The sequence below is a fragment of the Stegostoma tigrinum genome, chromosome 12, assembly GCF_030684315.1.
Source record: "Stegostoma tigrinum isolate sSteTig4 chromosome 12, sSteTig4.hap1, whole genome shotgun sequence".
NCBI lineage: Eukaryota > Metazoa > Chordata > Chondrichthyes > Orectolobiformes > Stegostomatidae > Stegostoma > Stegostoma tigrinum.
In genome coordinates, this window is record NC_081365.1 from 57,082,808 (window position 1) to 57,100,784 (window position 17,977).

The 17,977-nt window shown below is 41.1% G+C and overlaps 1 protein-coding gene across 11 annotated transcripts in view; it reads right to left on the bottom strand.

Annotated features, from left to right (window-relative positions):
- The window catches only part of dmd (dystrophin), a 1,835,475-nt gene that overhangs the window by 303,393 nt on the left and 1,514,105 nt on the right, over nucleotides 1-17,977 (bottom strand). For all 11 annotated transcript variants that reach the window (XM_059650343.1, XM_048540566.2, XM_048540567.2 and 8 more), the window contains one exon: nucleotides 11,363-11,552. In XM_059650343.1, coding sequence (XP_059506326.1) covers nucleotides 11,363-11,552 — 190 coding nt within the window. The remainder of the gene's footprint in view (nucleotides 1-11,362; nucleotides 11,553-17,977) is intronic.

Consider the following 17,977-nt stretch of genomic DNA (forward strand, 5'->3'; position numbering starts at 1 on the left):
ATGAAGAGGGGAATGTAGGCAGACAAGAGATGAGAACTAAACCTTACAGCTTTGGTTCCTTAAGGATCAGTGCTGGGTCCACTGCTTTTTGTCTTTTTTAAAATGACTTGGAGGTGAATGTAAGAGATACGGTTAGTAAGTTTGCAGATGACTCCAAAATTGCAGGTGCAGTGGACAGTGAAGAAGTTTACCCAACAGTACAATGATCAGTTGGGTCAATGGGCTCAGGAGTGGCAGATGGGGTTTAAATTAAATAAAAGTGAGGGGCTGCATTTTGGAAAGGAAAATCAGGACAGGACATATACACTTAATGGTAAGGTCCTGGGGAGTGTTACTGAGCAAAGAGACCTTGGAGTGCAGATTCATAGCTCCTTGAAAGAGTCACAGATAGACAGGATAGTGAAGAAGGCATTTGGTATGTTTGCCGTTATTGGTCAGAGTATTGAGTATAGGAGCTGAGAAGTCATGTTGCGGCTATACAGAACTTTGGTTTGGCCTCTATTGCAATACTGTGTGCAATTCTGGTCTCACTGCTGTAGGAAGGATGTTGTAAAACTTGAAAAGGTTTAGGAAAGATTTACAAGGACATTGCCAGTGTTGGAGGGCTTGGGCTGTAGGGAGTAGCTGAATAGACTGGGGCAATTTTCCTGGAACATTGGAGGCTGAGGCTTATAGAAGTTCATTAAATTGTGAGGGACATGGATAGAGTAAATAGAAAAGGTCTTTTCCCTCGGTTGGGGAAGTCCAAAACTAGAGGGCAAAGCTTTAAGGTGAGAGGGGAAAGATTTGAAAGGGATCTGAGGGGCAACTTTTTCACACAGAGGATGGTGCATGTATAGAATGAGCTATTAGGGGAAATGGTAGAGGCTGGTACAATTACAATATTGAAAAGGCATCTGGATGGGTATATGAATAGGAAGGGTTTAAAGGGATATGGGCCAAATACTGACGAATAGGATGAGATTTATTTAGGATATCTGGACGGCATGGACAAGTTGTAGCAAAGTTTCTTGTGCTGTATACCTCTACGTCTCTACTGTTTTAAAGAAACATGCTAAATAACCATCACACAGAGCCAGTGAAGGTCATGTCGAGGATCAGAGGCAAATGGTATGTGTCATAGTGGAATTCAAACTCTCTCTCAGTGCTAATAGCTAATGCTACATCATGTGAAGCAGCCAGTGGCAGTGTTACCATCAACATCATCCACCCTGACACAGGTAACTTCAGACCAACTCATTTAATGCTCTCCATTTCCAAGGTGCTGTAGACTGTTTGAACATTCAGATGTGGATTATACACCATGCTTAGAAGATCAGGAATATTTGACAGACTGAGAGGTGTGAAAGGAGTGGACAATCGGGTGCTGCATTTAACAATCATTGCTGAAAATGTACTAAGGACTGGTAGGAAGATTCTGGAATGAGCACTGTCATCTGTCTCACTGGTGGGAGATAATACTAGAGATGAGTGAGTAATTTGTCTTAAGTAGCATACAAATGATAACATGAATACATAATTCAATCTCATGAGATGAATTAGTCTCATTATGGAATGGGAATGCAATGCTTGGTATGGCTAATTGATAGGAAATGGTGCCAAAAATGTGAATTCCTGATGCCATGCAGGGGGTTATTCACAACTTTTACCTGTTTTGTTAATGTGCTCTTATTTGCTTAACCCAACCCCAAAACTGAAATGCAACAAATGACAATTATTTAAGCAACTCACTTTTACTGTCCATGTGTCACACTCTTTGCAGATCTATCCCCTAATTTCAAAAATGGTGAAGAGGGTCCAACATTTGCAGTTACTCTTGTCTGACTCGTCTTCACCAAATTAAAAGAAGCGACAGTTACTCCATTTTACGTGTTTCTTTAAGTGGTCTCAAAGATAGAGGCCTAGTCCCCATCTAAGTATCACAACCATGTTCTGGGTCAATGATTGCACACAAACAAGCCAATTTGAATTAAATAAACACATGGACCATTCACACCTCTCTATTCACGCAGCATGCTGTGCTGTATTGAAAGTGATGACACCTACGTATGGCTCTTTGGCAATATTCTACAAATGATTGGTGACTGAGTGAATCTTGCACAAACTTCAGAATAACGGAGGGGAGAGAGGACAGAGGCATTTGAAAATAAGAATGAGAAATTTAAAAACAAGACACTGCTTAAAGTGGGAGCCAATGCAGATATGTCATTGTAAGTCAGAAATGTAACAAGATGGTTGAATCTAGAAGTCTAAAGGCATCAATGAGGGTTTTGGTTGCAGATGATCAGTGACAAGGTGAAATTGGGCAATATATACAGAGATGAAAGTCGATAGTCTGAGTAATGGTGTGAATGTGCAATCGGAAGCTCATCTCTGCATCAAATATAACACAGAGGTTGCGAACAGATTCGTTTAATCTCAGATAATTACCAGGAAGTGAGATTGAGTCAGTAAACAGGGGATGCAGTTGGGGAAACTTCTTCCTCACTCGGTACTGGATGAAAGAAGCAGTCTGATAATTTAGCAACAGTGGAGGAGTAGAGAGAGGGGATGCTGGTGAGGCTAGTTTGGTGTTGGGGTACATGTAAAACTAACTCATACTTTTGAATGATATCACAAAGGGCTGCATACAGATGACAAACAGGAGTCTCTAAGAATTAATCCTTGGAGGATAAATCAGGAAACGGTCTAAATACCAAGCATTGTCCTGTCTTGCTTCCTCTAAAACACTGCCATGGCACAAAACGATCATGAGTTTGACAGAACTGTTGTCTAACGTCCTTCACAGATCTTCCAAATTATAACCAGCATTCAGCAGCAAACAAAATTAATACAGAGATGTTTGAACTTTTCACCTCACTTTTTAACATTTTCTTATAACTTCACAAAATCTGAAAAAGACTGGAAGAAATTAAAAGGACAATCTGGCACTGGGAGAAGATCCCAAAGCCACAAAATATGATCAGGATGTGGGAAGACCATAACAGATGAGACGTAGGTTTACTTGGTGAGTTAATAATTCTTTACAGAAAGCACCAGGTTGTCAGTTGTTCCCTTCCTTCTCTGGTTGTCCTGTTCCCAGTTTTCCCCTTCATGCAGATGCTGTAAAACATGCTGTGTTTCTCCAGCACTTTCTGTTTTAATTTTAGATTTCCAGTATCTGTAGCATTTCGCTTTTAAATGATTCACAAGACTTTTGTTCAGCTGTATTGCAGGGCTCCATCAGATGTATCCACACACCTAAAATATGGGTTTGCTTATATGTAAGATCTCTCCAAGCCACTTCCTATTGGCACGGGCTACATTGTACCTAATGTTTCTTTTTGTTTTCAGAACCATGTTGGACTTCTTACTGCAACTACAGCAGAAAGACCCGAATACCACCAACCATCCAGATATATTTTGTTGAATCAATAGTTGATTGTCATAATAACTTTAATAGCTTTAAATTGAGGGGTGAAAGATATAGGACAGATGTCAGAGGTAGTTTCTTTACTCAGAGAGTAGTAAGGGAATGGAACGCTTTGCCTGCGACGGTAGTAGATTCGCCAACTTTAGGTACATTGAAGTCGTCATTGGATAAGCATATGGACGTACATGGAATAGTGTAGGTTAGATGGGCTTGAGATCGGTATGACAGGTCGGCACAACATCGAGGGCCAAAGGGCCTATACTGTGCTGTAATGTTCTATGTTCTATGTTCTAATAAGATTTGGAATTGGTTCCTGGCTACTTGGTCGTGATCTATATGACGCTTATCACTCTTGTAAATTTGCTTATGTTTCTTCAACCAGATTAGCTGCTGAATCGAGAATTATTTGCTTCCATGATCACACAGTATCAGATGAACATAAATATTTTGTTTTTGCATGACTGATTTTGGTGTCTTGTTCATCAAACAATTTTCCACATTTAACAAGATTGTTAATGGTTCTAAAATGGGAACGGGTTTTTGTGGAGTCTGACAAGGATCAGAGTCACGGCCTTTCCTCTTCACAATTTTAATTAATGATGAAGATTGTAGGTGGTTTTCAATTTTGCAAATGATGTGAAGATTTATGCAGGTATTAGCACCATAGGTAACAAAATAGACTGCAGCTGGCTCCAAAGGTAAATAGGGTAATTTTCCTAAATGTGCACTGAATAGAGAGAAATGCACAAAAATTGAGTAGGCTTAGCAGTAGCTATTTAATACCGGGTGCAAAAACTTAAAAACATCAAGAAAGATCGAAGTACTAGACTACATTAACATTTTAAGGTTTAGTACCAGTGATGCAGTGATGTAAATCTGAACCCATTCCAGTTTTCTGAGATCGATGGATAAGGCTTCTCGGCTACTGCACTCTGTTTGGCTCCTTCACATTGTGGGGGATATTGAACCTGGAAAAAGGCTCAGCAGATAGGCTCTAACAAACTTGTCAAACACGGGAAACTGTTTGAAAACCTGACATTAAAATCAGTGAATAAAAATAGGCGAGTGTTGACATAATCATTTAGAAAGTAATGTTTCTGAAGGAGTTAACATGAATGTCACATTCCGTTCTATGCAATCTGGTGGTGTCACTCAATCTACAAATGGAGATGCAAATTTCCACACGAGCTTTCATCAGAACCAGTTGTATTTGTACAGTTCCCAACAGCTATAGTAATTTTGCTTGAACAGTTCCATAGGTGTATTTATCACTGTTATACAATTGACTATCTTGTTAAATAAGGACAATGCCCTCTACAGTAAAGACTCTTTTGGTGGTGCATCCTCTACCACTGATCATTACACAGGCCCTTGACAAATATAGGTAAAGGAGGATTGATGGCAGCTAACCACCTCAAACAGCCATGTGAACATCTGACTGATAGAGGCAGCAGACATACCAGGTTGCGCAGTAGTGGTAATCGATACCACAATTATGTACAGAAATCATGGAAATGAATAATTTAATGATACCCCATATTCCCAGGTTGAGTAACGAACTTGGTTGAGAAAACGTAATCAGGTCTGCACGGGTAGATGCATCTTCTTTCTTGAATTATGCCTTCTGAGGAGATGTGTGAAAACCGCACCACATTTAGTTTGGCTTGATTTTCAGATTGCATGGTGCTCTTATTTTACTGTTTATTAGAAAAATAAATAGATGTAATGAGACAAAATCTCATATAAATATTAGTCCATCGCCTCTGCATCAGTCATCAAGATGGAAAGAAAATGTACATAAAGCCGAATGGACTGAAATTAAAAGTGGGAAGGGCCTGGATAAGGGGAGAAAAACAGTCATCTCGTGGCAGGAAGAGATGAGTTCTATGCAGCAGGAATAGGCAGAAACAATCCCACTAAGATTGACTGGAACCCAAGGAACTCCTTAAATTTACTTAAATAACAGAGGATTTAGAAGGTAATCATTCTGATTATACTTTCTAAATGGTGCCTTTTCTCTCTGACAGACTTTCTTTTCATTTTCCAGTTATGTTATTGAAACATGAATTTCCACCTTTTGCATTGAAAAATAATAGTTCAGAAACTGTGGACTATTCCACAATTGGTTACTGATGCTATATATAAAACTAGAGTAAGGTCACCTTGGATATTTGTTCTCTCTCCCTCAAGTCTTATTTCAAATGCTAGATTGCCTCAAGGCATTCCACAGGATGCCCACTAGTTACACTGTGCCAGAATGCATAGGCTTTCACACACTGCACTGGTTATCATGAATTTGGAGCTGTCACCACAATCTCAATTACCCGAGTGCAGAACCACTGATGCTGAGTAAAAAGTTGCCCGTGACCAAATTTTCTAAGAATGGCATTTGTCAGAGAAATGCTACGTTGTTGCAGAGGAATTTCAAAAATTTCTCCCTTTAATGGATCTGGTACAACAGACGTGCTTTTAAATAATTATTAATTCATTAGGTGTTACGACTACAAAAGAAATACCTGTCCTTAAGCAATAAAAATGACATTGAGAATGTCTGTTTGTGATGCCATTAAGGCAGAAATATGTTGAAAGCCCTTCACAGGAGCATCATCAAAAAACAACTGATAAGTCACAGACGCGTGAACTGGAGATGACCTTTGTCAAAGCAGAAGATTTTAAGAAGAGACCATAAATTCAATTGTGGGGCAGCTGGGAGTGTGGATGTTCTGTTTAAGAGAATCATAGTCAAAGAAATTGAGCACAAGAGTTAAAGAGCCGGAGGAGGTTACTGAAATGCACTTGGGCAACATCAAGCTGGAAGTTCAATAATAGTGGAATTATGTAGAGCAGAGTTGAGCGATTGTGATAGAATGTGCTGCAAACAAGTCAGAGGGTCAGTGGCAGCAGCAAGTTCTTTCCTTCTGACAGGCCAGGCACAATTATTAGGTTCAAGGTTTTTGTGAAGATTTGTAGCTCAGGTCGTTGACTTGTTTGCCAACTGATAAGTTTGTTTGCTGACATTTCAAGACCATACTAAGTAACATCATCAGTGCGCATCTGGTGAAGGGTCAGTGTTCTCTCCTGCTTGTTATTTATGTGTCACGGTTTGCTGGGGTAGGTGGCATCACTTCCGGATTTGTTTCTTAGTGGTTGGTATATGGGGTCCAGCTCTACATGTTTGATAATGGAGTTCCGGTTTGAGTGCCAACCCTCCAGGAATTCTCGTGCATGTCTTTGGTTGGCTTGTCCTAGGATGGTCACTTTGTTCCAATCGAACTGATGTCCCTCTTTGTCCATGTGTATTGAAATGAGTGCTCGTTGGTCATGTCTCTAGGTAGCTAGTTGGTGTTTGTGAATCCTGATGGCAAGTTCCTCCTGGTTTGCTCTATGTAATGTTTTTGGCAGTCTTTGCATGGTATCTTGTAAATAACATTGGTTCTGTTAGGTTTGGTTGTCCGATCCTTTATTGTCATCAGGAGCTGTGAAGTGTAGCTGTCAGTTTGTGGGCTATCACGATTCCTAGGGGGCATTTCAGATATATCCTTATAATGTATGGTTGGGTGACTAGTGTCTCTGGACGTGTTGTATCTTCCTGTTGTGGTCTGCTGTGTAGATATCAGCAGACTACGCTTTTCGGGTAACCATTGTTTCTGAAGACGCTGTATGGGTATTCTTTCTTGGCTTTGCACAACTCCGAGGTGCTGCAATGTGTTGCGGCTTGCTTGAACAGTATTTTGATGCAGGTCTGTTGGGGGGTAGTGGGATGATTGCTATTGTTGTTGAGTACCTGAAGTGTATGGGTTGCCTTCCTGCGTGTGCTGTTCTGGAGCTCACTGTTAGCCTTACATTCGACCATTACGTCCAGGAAGAGATGTCTGTTGTTGTTGTTGTTCTCCTTTTCTCTGGGGAATTTTGTGCTGGTGAGGATGTTGTCGATGTGTAGAGGGGTTTCCTCCAGTTTGGAGCATTTGATAATGAAAAAGGTATCATCCACACAGCGGATCCATAGTTTTGGCTGGATGGTGGGAAGGGCTGTCCGTTGCAGCCTTTGCATGTAGAGCTGGACTCCACATACAAATCACTAAGAAGCAAATCTGGAAGCGATGCCACCCACCCCAGCAAACTGAGACACCTAAATAACAAGCAGGAGAGAACACCCACACCTCACGGGAGGCGCACTGATGATGTTACCTAGTGTGGTGACAAAACGGCTACAAACAAACTTACCAGCTTAGCGAACAAGTTAACAACCACACAATTATCAGGTGATCAGGCACTTACCTGGGTGGTGTTGATCAAGACCTCAGCGAGGAGGAAATACAAGGAGTAAAACCTGAACAACATTCAAGCTTGGGCTGATGAGCAGGAAGTAATATGTACACTACATAAATACCTATCTCTGATATGACAGAATCTAACCAACACACCTTCACAATCAATGACATTACCATGCTGAAATCGCGACTATCAACATCCTGGAAGCTACTATTGACCAGGAACTGAACTTGACCAGTCATATAACTCCCTGACTACAAGAACAGGTCAGAGGCCAGGAATTCTGTGTCAAGTACCTCATCTCCTGAATTCTCCGAAGCTTACCCACCATTTAAAAGGCCAACGGCTAGCAGATTTCCAGTACTGGTGACGCTATCTGAAGCAAATGGTCACTGCCAGTAATAACACTGAGCCTACCTTCAGGATTGATCAATGAATCTACAGGATTGAGGTGATTGCCTATGGAATAGGTGTCTTGGGGAATTAGTTGTTGGTGCTGGTGGGGCAGGGGTGAAAATGAACGATGAAGGAGGGGATGGACAGGGTGAGGCAGAGAATAACGGAGGGATGGTATTCAACATGAATAAGAAAATAAATAGAGGTTTTCTGTGGGCTCCCCCAAAGTCTGATTCTAGGGTATCTGATCAGTCTCTGAACATGAAGAACACCACTGAAGGCCAAAAACAAACCAGATATGGTTTCCGAGGCAGTTGTCCTAAGTGATGATTCCTTTGCCCACTCTGCTTGAACTGAAATGGCCACTTATGAGTCTCAGTCAGCCTCTGGGATGGGGGTGGAAGGAAAAAAAATACATAATAATGCATGCATTTTAAGTGACCATTTGCATGGGCAAATGTTTCTTATTCCAGCTAGTAACAATTTTGTCCATTAATTTGTACACATGGTGGAAAAGGTCTTTAAAATGTTTGTGCCATGTGATGGTACACCTGTGGTTGTCATCTTTTTCTCCACAATCTGCTGGTTGGAATGATATTTATTAATTAGAATCCCTACAGTGTAGAAACAGGCTGTTCGGCCCATCAAGTCTATACCGACCCTCCCACCCAGACCTGTGTCACCACACCCCACATCCTAGTCCTGTAATGCTGCATTTCCCATGGCTCATCCACCTAGTCTGCACATCCTGGACACTACGGGCAATTTAGCTTGGCCAATCCACCTAGCCTGTGCATCTTTGGACTGGGGGAGGAAACTGAAGCATCCAGAGGAAACCCAAGCAGACACGGGGAGAATGTGCAAACTCCGTACAGATAGTTGTCCAAGGGTAGAATCGAACCTGGGTCCCTGGAGCTGCAAGGCAATAGGGCTAGCCACTGAGCCACTATGTTGCACCACATACTCTATGGTTCAGCTGCCTCTGCTGATTTTCACCGTTGCCTCAGACACTAGTTTCCTTTAAGCACATTAACTGACAAAGTTTGTCTGACAATGCAGATCTTTCGCTTTTGTGACCTCATCAACAGGATTCCTTTGTGTTCCTGCAATCAGACCCTCTCTGTCTTGTTTGTTCACCAGTTGACATCGCCTGCGAAACACTGTAAATCTCTTCTCTTGCATTTAAGGTTACCAATCCAAACTTCTGACTTGCTTCCGTTCACACGAGTAGCTTCAGTTTCAAGTCCAACATCTAAAATTTCAGACGATCAGATTTGCAATGGTGTTGGATTCTCAGACAAAAATTGTCCTCTTGGGGTGAGCATCATTTGGTCACACAGTCTCAACTTTATCTTCAAGGTTGTGATTGATATTTGGAGTATTCACTTGATTCTGCTGTCTTTATTGCAACAGTTATAAATCATTTTTCTCCTTTATAGTTGACATTGCCAACCTGCTCTAAAGTGATGATTTGAATCTCCCTCTCATGCTCTGTCGTACCCATGCTTGATTTATCCAAGTCACTGCTGGACAGCTTCATAGCAATCAACTTTGTTTGTCTGCTCACTATTTAAACACTTATGTGGAAAAAGGTTGACCTTCTGGCATTTAAAAAATTACACTTCTCACTCTGGGCATGCTTTCTTTCGACTTATGTTACAACTTCTGTGATACTTACAAAGTGTCCTTTGAGCTTGATATTTTTTATGCTGGCCCTTCTGTGAATAAACTGAAATAGTACACAAGTCTGGGCTGTTTCTCAACATAGTATACAGGTCTGGGCTGTTTATTAACATAACGCACAAGTGTGGGCTGCATCTTCGTATTGTGGACAATTTTTTCTGATGAAGGGTCTAGGCTCGAAATGGCAGCTTTTGTGGTCCTAAGATGCTGCTCGGCTGGCTGTGTTCATCCAGCCCCACACTTGCCTATTCTCCAATGCATTTTGAAAACTCTTCCTTCCCTTTGAATGCTGAAAACATTCACATGAAGACTAAATCTGGGATTAACAGTGGTATATTGGAATACAGATCTCTCTTAAGAACAGAATAAACACATGATAGAAGTAATTCATTCTTATTTGAAGCCTATGTGATCCTTATCCTTTTCTCGAGTTCCTTGCCTTGTAATCCAACGGCTTTTTAAAACTTGAGTTTGATATAACGTATTCAATGCCTATTAAACTATCTCAAATCTTTTGAACTTTCCTGGTGCAAGGTGGTGTGGTCACTGGTCCTTGGCCTAACTTGGTCTATCTTTTGCAATATACAGATTGCTATTAATTGATGAGCTAGTTGATGACAATTAATCGATGTTAGTCTTGCTAACAGATGAGCAAATTAGGAATAGACTACCATGTTTGCCAGCTAAAAAAACTTTTAATAATTCAGTATAATATGCTCTTGCCTAAACTATGTATTAGAATAGGCTGTATTACTTTGTATTGGAACCCAAGGTTATTCTGCTTTTGTCATGAACTTATTCCTGCTTTAACTCAAACGAATTTTCAAAACAGCTACAGGCAAATTAGCATTAAAACTAAGAAGAACTGCATACTCTGTAAACCAGAAATAAAACCAGAAATTGCTGAAAAAGCTCAGTATGTCTGTCAACGTCTGTGGAAAGAAATCAGAGTTAACATTTTGGGTTGAGTAACCCTCAGAACTGAGGCAAATTAGCATGTTTTTTGGCATTTTTAATGACCTTATCTAATCAAAATAGCAGCATGCTTCGGCCCATAGCCAACAGTGAACGAATGGGGCACAGTTTTGAACAAGCAATAAGTCTATTCAAACAAGTAATACTATCAATGTCAATTCCAAAGATGCACTAGATCTCCTGATAAGTGGACTGTGTCCACTTCATGGCCAGAGAACTGCACGTTACGCAGCAAATGACACATCATTTCACTCAACTAGATATTACTATCTTCAGAATGATGGGAAGACGATCGATTTTGTAAATTCCTTCTGTGAAAAACATATTTTATAAACTTCTTTAAATCATCTGAAAACAGAGAGAGCTCAACAGATGCTGAAGGCAGTATTCAGCTCAGATAATTGCCTCCTTGGGTTTATTTTACAAACAATTCACCACAAACTCAATGAATTTACCATGAGTTTAACTCCTGCTATTAAGCAAAGATCCAGTGAAATAATAGGGTCTCTAGGCAACCAATCCTCATTTTGCCAATCTACGTTGAGGTAATGCCTATCGTATGTACAAGAGCAAAGCTATTGTGATGGAACTGCTAACATATTAGAAACACACCACCACATGTACCTGCCATTGTTTAGTCAGCTCTCGAACCAGCTGGGTGTCTTCCAATAGTCTCTCTTTATAGGTGGCATCCTGCAAGACATTGGCAGTAGTCTCCGCTTCTGTAAGCCAGGCCCGGAATTTGTCCAAATCCAGATAGAACTGCTGCAGCAGTCTGAGAGCTGCTTCCAGCGCAGCCTCCCTCTCACTGGCCCTGTGAAACCATTTATTTTCACACACATTAGCAAGCTTCATTAGCATAGCCTTTTCATGAACACAGCTGTATGCCCAATTATGAACTCTGCAACATTTTCAACAGATGATTAAGAATGAGTTACCGACTGTCACAAATTTAAATATTTAGGGAATTCATCTTCACACAACCTTTACCCATATTAGTCACTTAATTTCGTTTATATCAGTCGAAAGTAGTTACACTTGACAATGTTAAAACAAGCAAAAAAATGCTTATAGTGGCTAGTGGAGCTTTGGGGCTGTACCATATTCTGACATAAATACAGGAAAGGGGATTTGTCCAAGACTTACAACCAGGAATAAATTGAAATTTCCACAATATTGGCTGGTGTGAATAAAGAGATTTGATTAAACGCTTCCTTTTTGATTAAGATATTTAAGTAGAGTAGCATGAAGAAGTGAAATAAAACAACAAATGAGCTGTCAAAGAACAGGCTTCACCATTTTCTTTTAAATGAAATGGAGCTTCTCACCAACTGATGATGGCCAAATTAACTTTTCTATTAACTGGGTTGAACTTTCCCATGGAGTGTGAATTGAGAGGCAGAAGAACAGAATTCTTCATAATTGCAAAAACTCGTACACTGTTAATATTTAGTCAATTCCACTTCCATTTTCTATGCAAAATAATCAACACATCTGGAATTTATGGATGCATAATAACAACTTATCAATATTCTGCCATTCATATAGTGCAAGGAACATCCTGGAATTTCCTCGAAGCTATGGTGGCTTTGCAGGAATTGGAGCAGAAACTCAGTTTTCATGTACAAGTGGCACGTTGTTTGGTGAAGGTAGACTAGCTGGTGGAGCGGGAGGATTTTTCCACAAAATGATGGCTGGGCAGAATTGTACTAAGTGATTCAAATGCGTTCAGGCATGTTTGCGTAAATTGGCTTCTGGAATTAAGTACAAGGTCGAGGCTTTAATTTTTTTGACCTCATCAAATTACTTTTAATGAGTTGTGCATTTGTGCTGCCTTTACACTTCTACTCCACTTGGATTCATGTTTCAAATGCTGTCCATGAATGCTTTATCATACTTAACAAAATGTAATAAGAACATAAGAACTAGCAGCTGGAGTGGGTCATCTGGCCCTTCAAGCCTGCCCTGCCATTTAATAAGATTATGGCTGATCTTTGAGACTCAGTTCCACTTACCTGCCCACTCACCATAACCTTTAATTTGTTTACTGTTCAAAAAAATTTCTAGCTTTGCCTTAAAAACATTCAGCGAGGTAGCTTCAACCACTTCACTGGGCATTGAATTCCACAGATTCACAACCCTTTAGGTGAAGAAGTTCCTCCTGACCTCAGTCCTCCATCTGCATCCCCTTTTTTTTTAAGGCAATGCCTTCTAGTCCTAGTTTCACCTTCTAGCAAAAACACTTGCCCTGCCTCCACCTTATCGATTCCCTTCATAATCTTACCATTCTATGAGATCTCCCCACATTCTTCTGAAATATCTCACACAGCCAGACTGAAACTTATTTGTCAATTGCATGTTCATTCTACATTTATTAAGTTCTTTCATTAGTTTCTTGCAGTTTGCCTCAACATTGAATATCACCTCCAATCCTGTTCCATCTCAAATTTGAAAATAGTCTTTTTGTTTCAAAGATTGTTAATATAAGTTGTGAAAAACAGTTGTCCACGCATGATCTTGTGGGACCTGACTTTCCAACTTCTTAGTTTCTGAATAGCTACTCTTTACCATTACAAGTTTTCTGCCTTGTACGCAGCAAGCTATCCAGTCTGTTTCTTGTTCTCTCACTCTACATGCTCTGAACTTTAATATTATACTATTACATTACACATTATTCAGTACCTTCTGAAAAACTGGAGAAATTACATCAGCAACATTATCTTTGTCTACAACTTTCCGTGACCTCTTCAAAGTATCAGTGAGTTTGGGCAAGAAAAACTCTGATGTTTGAATTCATGTTGACTAAATATTATCTTCCTGTTTTTTTCCCCCTCAGGTTGTGGGGAAATTCTGAGAATCCCGACAGTGTGGAAACTGGCCCTTTGTCCCAACTAGTCCATTCCGGCCCTCACAGCATCCCACCCAGACCTATCCCACAATAACCCACCAAATCTAAATATTCCTGAACACCACGGGCAATTTAGCAGAACGAATCCACCTAACCTACACATCTTTGGACTGTTGGAGGAAACCGGAGCACCCAGAGGAAATACACACAGACACGGGGAGAATGTGTAAACTCCACACAGACAGTCGCATGAGGATGGAATTGAACTCGGCCCCTGGTGCTGTGAGGCTGCAGTGCTAATCACTGAGCCACCGTGCCACCCCAGTTCGACATTTTTCAAAAATTTTCTCCTTTAATAAGGATCCCATAATTTTTTGCACCACCAGTGTTAAGGTGACTGGTCTACAACTCCCTGAACATGTTCCATTGCCCCTCCTCAATAAAAGTTTACGAGTGATCTTCCCCCTGTCCATTGACACAATACCTTTCTCTCATGAATTATTAAGCACTTGTATTAGCAAATTTGCTCCTCTTCTATAGATTCTTTTAAAGTGCGATAATGCAATATTTCCAGACCATGGATTTCATCCTCTTTAAAATTGATTCATTTACTTAATATTGCTTGCCTTTTTATTTTAAATATGGTAATCTGTTCTTTTGTTATCATGCTTACTTGATCATATCTTTCTGGCAAAGTCTGAAGCAAAGTAATTAATTAATGTTTCTGCCACACACACTTTTGTCAGGAAAATCAATTGCTCTTTCTTTTTCTATTCAACTCCAATGCTATTCCTCAAGCTTTGTTTGCAAATTCACCTTTCGCCTTTACAGTCAAAAAATATTGACAAGCAACAGATTTCAGCTGAATATCAGACTTTCAAGGTGAAATTTCTTCTGCTCGTTTACGTTGCTTCCCAATGAAGTTTCTTCTCCTTACAACAAAGACATTTCTGCCAATTCCAAATCTTCAATGCTGTGGTATACATAATTTTTCTTAGGTAAGGGGAATAGGACTGCTGACATTAATCCAGTGTGATCTTACAATGAAAACCAACACACCATCTGGCTACCTAACTGCTTGCTGCACTGTATGCTTGTTTTCATTGACTCATACCGAAGGACACCCGGCCAACCTTTCTCAATTCGTCACTATTTAAATTATAGACCACCATTCTGTTTTTACCAAAGTGGAAAACTTCTCATTTACCCATAAAATACTGCATCTTCCACTCACTGAACTTTTGAAGTCACCACAAAGTCTCTTTACATCATCTGCACCATTCATACTCCCATCTAGCTTTGTGTGGGCAACAATTACATTTGATTTCCTCATCCAAATCATCATAGATACTGTGTAGGTTGGCAACTCTAACATTAAATCATGGTTATATAACTTGAGGAAAACATAATAATGCCTAAGTGATAACAACTACAATTGCCTCCTCAGAATGTGGCCTTTGTTTCTTTTTCCCCGAGAAACCCTATCTTGAGCTCAGTTGCACCAACTAAATAATTAAAGATCCATAACTGATTTCAACTAGATCACCAATGGAGACATCAATGGGAATCCCATATTTAACAGTGAGCTAAAAAGAAAGCAATTAAACAAAAAAAATTCTCAATATGTGGATCATTACTATTATTTCCCATTATGAGATATTCCATAGGTTTGATACCCTCTGAGTGAAGAAAGATAGTGTTCTTCTTAATCCACAGCAGTCCATGTGGTTGAGATGCCTCCTTTTAGGTGGAAATCCAGAATTTTGACAGAGTGACCATAAAGGAATGATATGTGCTTTAATCACAATGTGTTCCTCAGAGAGGAACAAGACTTCCATGCACATTTTATCCGAACTAGATTGTGAAAGTTGAAAATTGGGAAGATGTTGTTCAAGAAGTTTTGTCAAGTTGCCCCAATGAACTCTGTGGTAATATGCACTTGTAGCCACAGTGTACTACCAGGGGTGAAAGTAGTTCTTATTCTTGTGGGGGCGTACAATCATGTGAACTACTTTATTTGCAATGGTGTGGAGCTTCCTGAATGCTGCAGTTGCTACAACCATGAAAACAAATGAAGTGCTTTCTATCACAGATAATGGGAACTGCAGATGGTGGAGAATCCAAGATAATAAAGTGTGAAGCTGGATGAACACAGCAGGCCCAGCAGCATCTCAGGAGCACAAAAGCTGACGTTTCGGGCCTAGACCCTTCATCAGAGAGGGGGATGGGGTGAAGGTTCTGGAATAAATAGGGACAGAGGAGGAGGCGGACCGAAGATGGAGAGAAAAGAAGATAGGTGGAGAGGAGAGTATAGGTGGGGAGGTAGGGAGGGGATAGGTCAGTCCAGGGAAGACGGACAGGTCGAGGAGGCGGGATGAGGTTACTGAGTAGGAAATGGAGGTCTGGCTTTGGGTGGGAGGAAGGGATGGGTGAGAGGAAGAACAGGTTAGGGAGGCAGAGACAGGCTGGATTGGTTTTGGGATGCAGTGGGGGGAGGGGAAGAGCTGGGCTGGTTGTGTGGTGCAGTGGGGGGAAGGGACGAACTGGGCTGGTTTTGGGATGCGGTGGGGGAAGGGGATATTTTGAAGCTGGTGAAGTCCACATTGATACCATATGGCTGCAGGGTTCCCAAGCGGAATATGAGTTGCTGTTCCTGCAACCTTCGGGTGGCATCATTGTGGCACTGCAGGAGGCCCATGATGGACATGTCATCTAAAGAATGGGAGGGGGAGTTGAAATGGTCCGCGACTGGGAGGGGCAGTTGTTTATTGCGAACTGAGCGGAGGTGTTCTCCCCTTCCCCCACCACATCCCAAAACCAGCCCAGTTCGTCCCCTCCCCCCACTGCACCACACAACCAGCCCAGCTCTTCCCCTCCCCTCACTGCATCCCAAAACCAGCCCAGCCTGTCTCTGCCTCCCTAACCTGTTCTTCCTCTCACCCATCCCTTCCTCCCACCCCAAGCTGCACCTCCATTTCCTACCTACTAACCTCATCCCACCTCCTTGACCTGTTCATCTTCCCTGGACTGACCTATCCCCTCCCTACCTCCCCACCTATACTCGCCTCTCCACCTATCTTTTCTCTCCATCTTCGGTCCGCCTTCCCCTCTCTCCCTATTTATTCCAGAACCCTCACCCCATCCCCCTCTCTGATGAAGGGTCTAGGCCCGAAATGTCAGCTTTTGTGCTCCTGAGATGCTGCTTGGCCTGCTGTGTTCATCCAGCTTCACACTTGCTTTCTATCACACTTCTGATTTCTGCCTTGAAAATGGAGAAGCAGCTTTGGGAAATCAGGACATGAGCTACAAACCACAGAACCCCAGCTTCATGCTTAAGTCGCCATAATGCAGCGTTTAGATTATTGTCACAATTCAGTTTCTGGTTACTATTGATCCCCAAAATAATGATGGCAGAAGTCTCAATGATGGTCATGCCATTTAATTTCAAGAGAAATTAAAATTACCTGTTGTCTGGTTCTGGTCTGATGCAAATGTTATTTGTTATTTATTGGCCTAAATCTGTATGTTGCCCTGCTCTTGCAATTGGGAGACTTTCATTACCAATGGAACTGTAAAGAACTGTAAATGCCGAACATGTTGCAATTATTGACTGTAGCCCCACTTCAGATATAGGAATAAAGGTGCAGCAGTAGGCTATTCTAGGGGAGTCATAATGGAGGGAAAGTCATTAATGAAACAGCTGGAGATAGGTGGGCATGAGATTCTGCCCTGGGATGAGATGATTATCATCCAACATCCAGGGCATGTTTTGTATTAGATGTGACTCCATTCACTGGGAGTGAGACTCTCACTCCCGATTTGACAATAATTCTTCATGCAACACTCAAGAAATTCAAGGGCATTCACTCACATCTCACAAGCGGAATTCAGTTTCTGTTTCTGTTTATGTTTGGATCAAGGCTGCAATGTGGCCAGGGGCCAAACTGAGTCAGTTATTAGTGAGTATATGTTGACAACACATTATTTTCCCGATGACTGGGCTGATGGAGTGGTAATTGGCAGATTAGATTTGTCCCAGTTTGTAAACCAAGAAATTACTTGTCAGTTGTTGGGCAGAGGTTAGCATTTCAGCTGCACTCACAATTAAACTGAGGGAACAGCACTTTCTGGACGACAGGTTATGCACACTGTAAACAAAACATTTCAAGTCCTGTGGTCTTTGCTGTGCTTAACACAGTCTAATCTCAAGAATAGTGTTTCATATCGCTTTAGACGGTACTGTTTGCATCAGATTGCAGTATGGTGTAAAAATAGGTTTCTGCAGTTTTTAATGCTACAAAGTAATTGATTCCTACCAACAGAACACAGACACGCACTACAATTGGAAAGCTATTTTCTCTTAACGTGGGAGAGATGCCAATTCAAATTGA